Genomic DNA, 10,000 nt, shown 5'->3' with positions numbered 1-10,000 from the left:
TCAAACAGGCATATGAAATAGACAAGTATGCCTTTAACATAACTATGGAATATAACAAGTTTGTGGAAAAATGGGCACTTTATAATTGTTTGATACAAGATTAAGCTTTTCAATGATACCTTAGAACTTTGACATTGAACATATATTGTTTTGCTGTTATAGATTTGTCAGTACTTAGAACTTAATTATATGCCTACCCTATACTTTCTAATGCACAAAACATATAAATTCGGTATCTGTAAACCTTTGTCTGAATAAAAAATGTTGAAAAACAACAACAACAAAAAACAAAAAAAAACCATGTACGCATATAAATGTTATACGTAATACTCAATACATGCATAATGTACAACACAGCGTCAAACAGACACAACATCGCTCACATCTGTACGAAACGGAAGCGAGGAACACACACACACACACACACACACACACACACACACACACGTCTCGGATGAGACGATAAACCGAGGTCCCATGTGCAGCATGCACTTAGCGCACGTAAAAGAACCCACGGCAACAAAAGGGTTGTTCCTGGCAAAATTCTGTAGAAAAATCCACTTCGATAGGAAAAACAAATAAAACTGCACACAGGAAAAACAAAAAAAAACACAAACAAACAAAAAAGAAATGGGTGGCGCTGTAGTGTAGCGACGCGCTCTCCCTGGGGAGAACAGCCCGAATTTCACAAAGAGAAATCTGTTGTGAAAAAAGAGAGAGAAATACAAGGAAATACAATACGATATAATACAATACAATATAATACAATACCTGCGCTCCGAGCCAACAGGGCAAGCGGAGACAGGCCATTCAAGCTCAACACATCCACCCTTATTCCCCTATCCCCCACCCCCCACCCCCACTGACCTGGTAAGCGACGAGGAAGGCGGACACAATCTTCCAGACGAAGACCCCCACGCGGTCCATGTCGGGGCGGACCAGCATGACCAGGTTGTTGACGCCCAGCAAGGGGATCATGATGAGGGTGGCCTTCACCGCGCGCCTGCACGTGCAGCCAGTGGGTGGGGTGTCAGGTCAGTCAGTCAGTCAGTCAGTCAGTCAGGTCAGTCGGTAGGTCGGTCGGTAGGTGGGTGGGATGGTGGACCAGCCAGTTATTTAGTCGGTGTTGGTAAGAAGGGTTTCAGTAAGTCGGAGTGGGTCAGTAAGTCAGTGTGGGTCAGTGTGGGTTAGTGGGTCAGTAAGTCAGTGTGGGTCAGTAAGTCAGTGTGGGTTAGTGGGTCAGTAAGTCAGTGTGGGTTAGTGGGTCAGTAAGTCAGTGTGGGTTAGTGGGTCAGTAAGTCAGTGTGGGTCAGTAAGTCAGTGTGGGTTAGTGGGTCAGTAAGTCAGTGTGGGTCAGTAAGTCATTAGTGGGTCATTGTAGATTAGTGGGTCAGTGTGGGTAAGTGAATCAGTAAGTCAGTGTGGGTTAGTGGGTCAGTGTGGGTTAGTGAATCAGTAAGTCAGTGTGGGTTAGTGGGTCAGTAACTCAGTGTGGATCAGTAAGTCAGTAAGTAACTCAGTGTGGGTTAGTGAATCAGTAACTCAGTGTGGATCAGTAAGTCAGTCAGTAAGTCAGTGTGGATCAGTGGGTCAGTCAGTAAGTCAGAGTGGGTCAGTCAGTAAGTCAGTGTGGATCAGTGGGTCAGTCAGTAAGTCAGTGTGGGCCAGTGGGTCAGTCAGTAAGTCAGTGTGGGTCAGTGGGTCAGTCAGTAAGTCAGTGTGGGCCAGTGGGTCAGTCAGTAAGTCAGTGTGGATCAGTGGATCAGTCAGTAAGCCAGTGTGGGCCAGTGGGTCAGTCAGTAAGTCAGTGTGGATCAGTGGGTCAGTCAGTAAGTCAGTGGGTCAGTCAGTGGGTCAGTCAGTAAGTCAGTGTGGGCCAGTGGGTCAGTCAGTAAGTCAGTGTGGGCCAGTGGGTCAGTCAGTAAGTCAGTGTGGGCCAGTCAGTAAGTCAGTGTGGGCCAGTGGGTCAGTCAGTGTGGGTCAGTCAGTAAGTCAGTGTGGATCAGTGGGTCAGTCAGTAAGTCAGTGTGGGCCAGTCAGTAAGTCAGTGTGGGCCAGTGGGTCAGTCAGTAAGTCAGTGTGGGTCAGTGGGTAAGTCAGTGTGGGTCAGTGGGTCAGTCAGTAAGTCAGTGTGGGTCAGTAAGTCAGTCAGTAAGTCAGTGTGGGTCAGTAAGTAAGTCAGTGTGGGTCAGTGGGTCAGTCAGTAAGTCAGTGTGGGTCAGTGGGTCAGTCAGTAAGTCAGTGTGGGTCAGTCAGTAAGTCAGTGTGGGTCAGTCAGTAAGTCAGTGTGGGTCAGTGGAACAGTCAGTAAGTCGCAGCTGGGGTTGTCAGTCACTTGTTCGGCTGGTACGCTAGCCAGTGATATGGTAACTTAAAAACTGTGATGGATAATTATGATACTTAGCAGGGATATATTGTTCTCTTTAATGTTCGGCACTTTGGACATTGCAGAACACAATGATTCAGTACGTCGATAAGTGGGTCAGCCAGTCAGCTGCTGGGCTGGCGGACTGGTCAGTCAGCAAGTCGGTAGGTGCGGTAGTGGGTTCGTCCGTCAGAAAATCGGTTAGCAGGTTCATCAGTCAGTTAATGGTAAGTCGGTTGGTTGGTTGGTGGGTCGGTCAACCGGTAGGCTGGTCAGTTAGTGACTGTGTCAGCTGGCCCAGTCGGTTGGTGGATCAGTCAGTGTGTTAGTAAATGGCTCGGTGGGTCAGTCAGTCTGCCAGTGAGTCCGGGAGGAGTTGGTGAGTCTGTTGACCAGTCGGTAGTTGGGTCAATCAATCGGTCAGTCAATAGCTTGGCTGGTGAGCCAGTTTACTAAACAATTAACAGAAGAACGAGAAGAAAGCCCGTCCATACTATCTTTTCTCGGAGGATTGTTTAAACTATACTATCTTTTAATTTAAAGCCGATTTCAGTCCAACCCACCCACCCCCCCTCCCACCACCACCACCAAACTCCGCTCTGCCCGAAGAAAACTCACTCAACACTGAGTTGATATGTATAATTATTTACCTGTACTGAGACTGCTCATTATTGTTGAATGCACGAATCTTGGACAGCAGAATCCGCATGATGTTCAGGAAGAAGAAGAAGTTGATCTGAAAATCACAGAAAAAAAGAATTATTCGTCTATAACAATGCCGTGCGTGCGCGCGCGTGTATGTGTGTGTGTGTGTGTTCGTTTAGTTATACTTAGTATATCTTTTTCATCTTTTTTATTTGGTAATTACGTGTCGAAGCTGGGGACTGGTTGAGTGGGCAACTGACCAACATAAATACAACAAGAGAGGCAAGGCCTTCAAGACTCACTTGTGATACACTTTGAAAAAAAAAATCTAATCTTTAAAATGTGTTCTGTATTTGTTATTATAAAGCTTTGGGTTAAAAGAAAAAGAAAAAAGAGTCCTAACGGCAGATTCGAACCCCGCGTGTTTGGGTGAGAAGAAAACTGTCTTATCCATTACACTATCGTGGCTCCTTAACTGACGTTCAAAAATATAATATTTAAACATGCTTTTTTTTAAAGGGCGATAAATCGATTGCGGTATTCGCAGTGAGAACGCTGTTCAAATCATAATATTCTGGTGTATCTTGGGCATTCAAAAAAATCTTTAAAGACAATTAAAAACTCTTTTTAAATCCGCGGTAAATGAGACGTGGCTATCACACTGCAACATTTAGCCGTTTTCTCTGGATCTAGGTAGATGTACAAGTTTAGTTACACCCGGTTGACACGGTCGATTCAATTTCTCTTTTATGTTCATTCTAGTTTTATAGTTTTAAAGTTGATATGAAAATTTAGTATTTTGTTAAACTAATAACATGTAGAACCAAGTACAATTACTTCTAAACGTTGTATGAAGTGAAAAGGTCTTCATTTTGAGAAAAGTCAAGACTGGAAATTTTTGTGTTTCACCAATTCAAGGGTATGAACTCTCATGGTTTATCATTTTTAACTGTGAATTCCGACTGATTCCATGGATATCTTTATGGCAGTTTGGGGCATAATCCAATCTTTCTCTGAATAAATATTTAACGGTCTCCTTCTCCAACTTTCCATCACATGTTGTCGTGTATATTGTCGATTGAATATAGGATTGAACGGGTAGGTCTACAATTTGAAACAAAATGGTGTCGTGCGCGTTCGCGAAGAACATGAGCACGCGCTTTGAATATGTATAAATATGTGTACGCAATTGATCTTTGCCCATGACCTTCAGGGCTCAGCCAATAGATCTATGAAGTCCACTCGTATTGATTTTAGTATTTTCCGAAAAAGACCACTTGGGCGAATGAACATAGTGAAAGCCCTGTACACTGAGAGTAAAACACACAAACATTTTATGTATGGAGTATAATTTCAAAATGTAATGTTTAAGATGAGAAAGATCAGTTTAAAGCAAATTAAGTCCCCTAGCATTAATTACAGAGTAATTTCCCTTTTTTACTGTCTGCACCAAAACGTTTGCAAAATAAATATAACTTCCATGCTTAGCAAAAGAAGTTCCTGTTTGAACAAAAAAAAATGATAAAAATGACTGCTCTTGTTGTTGTGTCAGAATATCATATCAAAGTGCCAGGTTTAGAGAATTAAAAAAATATAAATATAACAGTAAATGCAGTTTGTATATAATTTGGCTTCTTTTTTTAATTTTTTGTGCCCATCCCAGAGGTGCAATATTGTTTTAAACAAGATGAATGGAAAGAACTGAATTTTTCCTATTTTTATGCCTAATTTGGTGTCAACTGACAAAGTATTTGCAGAGAAAATGGCAATGTTAAAGTTTACCACGGACACACAGACACACACACACACACACACACACACACAGAGACAGACAACCGAACACGGGTTAAAACATAGACTCACTTTGTTTACACAAGTGAGTCAAAAAACAACATGGAAATATGTAGTATATAGCTGAAACATGGAGTGTAAAAAATTTTTTTTCTTTTTTAATTCCTTTTACCAAAATTGGTTGAATTGTGAGTTGTCATATTTGTAAAGAGCTGAGTGTATTTAGTTTTCTGTTGGACGGTTGATGCTGTAACAAAGAAAGAAACAAGGGTGTGTAATTGTATAACAGCGTCTCTGACTTGTTTCAGAAATCAAATCGTATTGCTTTGGAAAGCAATGTTTGTATTGTCATGTGTCAAAAAAAAACCCCAAAAACCAAATAAAACTAAAATATACGTTGTCACTCAATTTCTACAGACCAGGGAGTCACTGAGTAAACATTGACCTGGAGATTCGATGATCTACAGAATCAGAAACAGAACCTTTGGGGGGGGGGGGGGGGGGGGATATATAAACAGCGCCAACGTGCTTTGTCACATCCAGTGATTCTTTTTTTCTTTTTTTTTCTCTCTTTTTTTCGAAATTTTAAAACTAGTTAACACAATCACTGTAAGACTGACTGAATGTAGTTCGAGTGCTTTGATTTCAAATGCAGCAACTATTCCTTCAGGAAGTTGGTTCAGACTGGTTCACGTCGGCTGAAGTCTTGGAAATGCACTTCTCATCGTAAGTGTCTGTGGTTTCAGTAATACTAAGAAACACTCTCTCAAACATGCACAGAACTTTTTTTCTGTAATAAAACGTGAAAATAATAATTCAGAATATTATCCGCCAATACAGCCGCATCTGTCGTTGGAGATTCAAAATCCCGACGGGCGTTGGCATAACTCATTACAATCCAATGTGGTTCCTTCGTCGATATTTCCGCTTCACGGAACAAGAGTTTTAAACTGAAATGAGTCTCCGGCAGCTAGACTTACGTCTGGGACTTTTCAGGGGTTTTTTTTAGTTGTTTTTTTTTTCATGCGGTTTTACCGTCTTCTTCCAGACTATGGTTTCCAGCAAGGGAATAGTTAATAACCTATTCTGTTTCGCCGTCTGGGAGACTGTAGACAGGTTGTACACGTCAGTGGACCTCTGAGAAATGTCGCTGACTTTTTATTTATCGCCCCGTCTGTTCCATGTTGGACACGCTTTGTGAGGGCTGTGCTTTGTGTTTTCTGTGTCCTCTCTCTCTCTCTCTCTCCCCCTCTCCCCCTCTCTCTCCGTCTCTCTCCCCCCCCCTCTCTCTCCGTCTCTCTCTCTCTCTCTCTAGCCTGGTTCCTTGTCTTTCTCTCGATGTCTGTGTTTTTCTCCTCCTTTCTCTCTCATGAACTTTGTCCATCGGTTAATTTATATGGTTCTCCTGCTTCCTTTTTTTTTTTTCTTTTTCCTCTCTTCTTCAAACAAAAACGATATGGACGGGAATCCACAGCAACAAGAGGATACCACCGGCAATTAAAAAAAAAAGAAAAAAAAAAGAAACATCCACTTTGAGAGGGAAACAAGTTGACAAGATAGTAACACAGTGCATGATGCGACACTTTGCAGTGTAATACAATTTTCGGAAACGAATAACACTGAAAACCAAACAATTTTTTCTTCAGTCAGAACACAACAGTCAACATAGATTCCGTCGCTTCCAGTTCAGAATTTCAACGGAGAAATAATGGTGAAATCCTATGTCAAAAACCTTGCCAATACAATTTTCGGAAACGAATAACAAAACCAAACAATTTTTTTCTTCAGTCAGAACACAACAGTCAACATAGATTCCGTCGCTTCCAGTTCAGAATTTCAACAGAGAAATAATGGTGAAATCCTATGTCAAAAACCTTGCCAATCTCACTTTGTCTTCTGGAACCGTGTAATGGAGTGGTGTGGACGGGCGCAACAGCCGAGTGGTTAAAGCGTTGGACTGTCAATCTGAGGGTCCCGGGTTCGAATCACGGTGACGGCGCCTGGTGGGTAAAGGGTGGAGATTTTTACGATCTCCCAGGTCAACATATGTGCAGACCTGCTAGTGCCTGAACCCCCTTCGTGTGCATATGCAAGCAGAAGATCAAATACGCACGTTAAAGATCCTGTAATCCATGTCAGCGTTCGGTGGGTTATGGAAACAAGAACATACCCAGCATGCACACCCCCGAAAACGGAGTTTGGCTGCCTACATGGCGGGGTAAAAACGATCATACACGTAAAAGCCCACTCGTGTGCATACGAGTGAACGCAGAAGGAGTGGTGTGGAAGAGAGTAGGGGGCATGATCCAGATTGATTAGAAAAAAAAGAAGATATATCCACAATCACATGACAAAAAAAAACACAAAAAAAACGCCCATCTCATCAGATATATATATATATATATATATATATATATATATATATATATATATATTACTGCATTAAGTGGTAACCAGGCCTTAAAAGAGCTGGAACGATTTTGACTTCTTGTCGTTCTGTCTGTCGGTCGGTCATAGAAGTTTTAAACATACACACACACACACACACACACACACACACACACACACACACACACACACACACTCGTTTCTGCGCCGAAATATTCACACACACACACACACACACACACACACACACACACTCGTTTCTGCGCCGAAATATTCACACACACACACACACAGACACAGACACACACACACACGCACACACTTTTCCGCACCGGAATACACACACACACACACACACACTTTTCTGCACAGAAATATTCACACACACATACACACACACACACACACACACACACACACACACTTTTCTGCACCGGAATACACACACACACACACACACGCACACACACACACACACACACACACACACACACCGTCACACACACACACACACACACACACACACACACACACACACACACCGTCACACACGCATACACACACACACACACACACACACACACACACCGTCACACACACATACACACACACACACACACACAATTTTCCGCATCGGAATACACACACACACACACACACACACACACACACACACACACAGTTTTCTGCACCGGAATACACACACACACACACACACACACACACACACACACACACACACACACAGTTTTCTGCACCGGAATACACACACACACACACACACACACACACACACACACACACACACACACTTTTCCGCGCCGAAGTATTGACAAAATGACAAGTTCAGTAGCAAGAAAAATGGGCTTTCTCTCGTTGTGCCACCTCATGCATCATCAGCCTTGAAAACCTTTTTCCACAAACTGCAACGTTGGCCTCAGTAGATAGTGAATGCTACAGTGCACGTTTAGAAGGCATACCATTAAAAAACAGAAGAAAAAAAAAGAAAAGAAAAAAGAAAAAGAAAAGATGTACTAAGGAACTGGGATTTACTTTGGAAAGCCTGTCTGAATGAACAAAACAAATTACCTCCCTCATAATGAGGGGCGCCAACACTTCGCCCCCCCCCCCCGCCCCCCCACCTCTCCCCCCAATAAATCCAGAGTTCGTGTCAAACCTACAGCTCCTAGTCTATCCTTCAGCACAATCCCTGATAGAGACTGAGTGCCGTGACGATTCCAAACATGTGTTGCAAGCATTTATGCATAATTACGCACAAAGAATAGAGCATGCAGGTACACAGAAATGGACTCACCGCAAAGCACTCGTTGGCGTCGGCATGGAAACTCATCCCAAAAAATACGGTTAGGGAATATAGGTGTGTGTGTGTGTGTGTGTGTGTGTGTGTGTGTGTGTGTGTGTGTGTGTGTGTGTGTGTGTGTGTGTGTGTGTGTGTGTGCCTTAAACATCAAACAGACGGATTTTGAACTGAAGTCGAACTTATGACGAAAGGTAACATCGGGATTTCCCTGAAATCGGACTCACAACGAGGGAGGCAGCGATTGGTCCGTTGATGATCCACAGTGGCCAACCGGAAGGGATCCAGCAGCTGTAACAAAAATAGAAACTGTGTGTCATTATTTTCAGTTTTGTTTCGCATTGTGTCATGTTATCTTATATCTGTCTGTCTCAAGATGCTGATATAAAATGTCATTTCAATATATTTAATTTTTTATTTCATTGTTATTATTATTGTCAATGCCTGCAACAGATGCTTCGATTACATTGTTATTTTTTAACGTTTTCTGTCTAATCTTTCGTCTTGTTTATTTTGGCTTTTCACTTTTCTTTTTTTTTTTTTTTCTTTTTTTTTTTTAGTGTGTGTGTGTGTGTGTGTGTGTGTGTGTGTGTGTGTGTGTGTGTGTGTGTGTGTGTGTGTGTGTGTGTGTGTGTGTGTGTGTGTGTGTGTGTGTGAGAGAGAAAGAACGCAAGAATTTTAATGTAAGGTCACCGACCTGTATACATTTTGGGTGCACATGTTGCACACACAGCTTAACTAAAATAAAATAGGAAGAACGAAAACAATCCACATAATACACAGTGAGCTCACTGAGAACAAGTAAACTAAATGAAAAGCACAAGGCTGATATGTCTGATTAGGGCTGAAAGTACTCTTCTCTCAGTCTTAATGCATAAAAAACAAACATTGCAACATCTCTGGTCACATTACAACTTTCGTTTTGCAGGAGAAATGATAATGACAGATTTCTAATATGTTGCATATGCTTGAGCAAATATTTCCTTCTAATATAATCATATAATGGACAAGCTGTTAGTATATGTAGTTCGTTCTCTATTCTACCACCACATGGGCAGTTTTTCAAAACATCACAATAACGCTGATTTATTTTTAGTTCATTTATACCAAAACGGAACTTAATGAAAGCCGATCTAAATTTACTGATGGTAAGATCAGATAAGTATTTTTCAGGTTGTAATAAGGATTTGAATGACCTATATGTTTCATAACGATTACTTCCGTTGAGTTTGCTTGCCCAATCCTGTTTAAAGCCATCTATCATGCGTTGTTTGAATATTTTAAGAAAAACATTTACATCCCCAACCCCGCCATTTATCCAAACTTCTGAAAACCCATAAATGTCTAAGCAATGTTTCAGTCCATCTGCCCAGTTTCTCGAAGACATATCAGAGAGAGAGAGAGAGAGAGAGAGAGAGAGAGAGAGAGAGAGAGAGAGCGCCAGATTAATTCCGCTTGCATGTTCTCTGTTATTCAATTTTTAGCTGGTTTAT

General features: G+C 41.9%; 1 protein-coding gene across 1 annotated transcript in view; it reads right to left on the bottom strand.

Annotated features, from left to right (window-relative positions):
• LOC143296783 (calcitonin gene-related peptide type 1 receptor-like) overlaps positions 1–10,000 on the bottom strand; it is a 332,271-nt gene that overhangs the window by 7,553 nt on the left and 314,718 nt on the right. Inside the window, 3 exon segments of the mRNA XM_076608821.1 lie at positions 868–1,003; positions 3,016–3,101; positions 8,735–8,798. Of these exon segments, the coding sequence (XP_076464936.1) occupies positions 868–1,003; positions 3,016–3,101; positions 8,735–8,798 (286 nt within the window).

This window comes from Babylonia areolata, chromosome 2 (genome assembly GCF_041734735.1).
Source record: "Babylonia areolata isolate BAREFJ2019XMU chromosome 2, ASM4173473v1, whole genome shotgun sequence".
Taxonomy (NCBI): Eukaryota; Metazoa; Mollusca; class Gastropoda; order Neogastropoda; family Buccinidae; genus Babylonia; species Babylonia areolata.
Note: the sequence above shows the minus strand (reverse complement) of the source record. Positions and strands in the feature narration are given on the sequence as shown.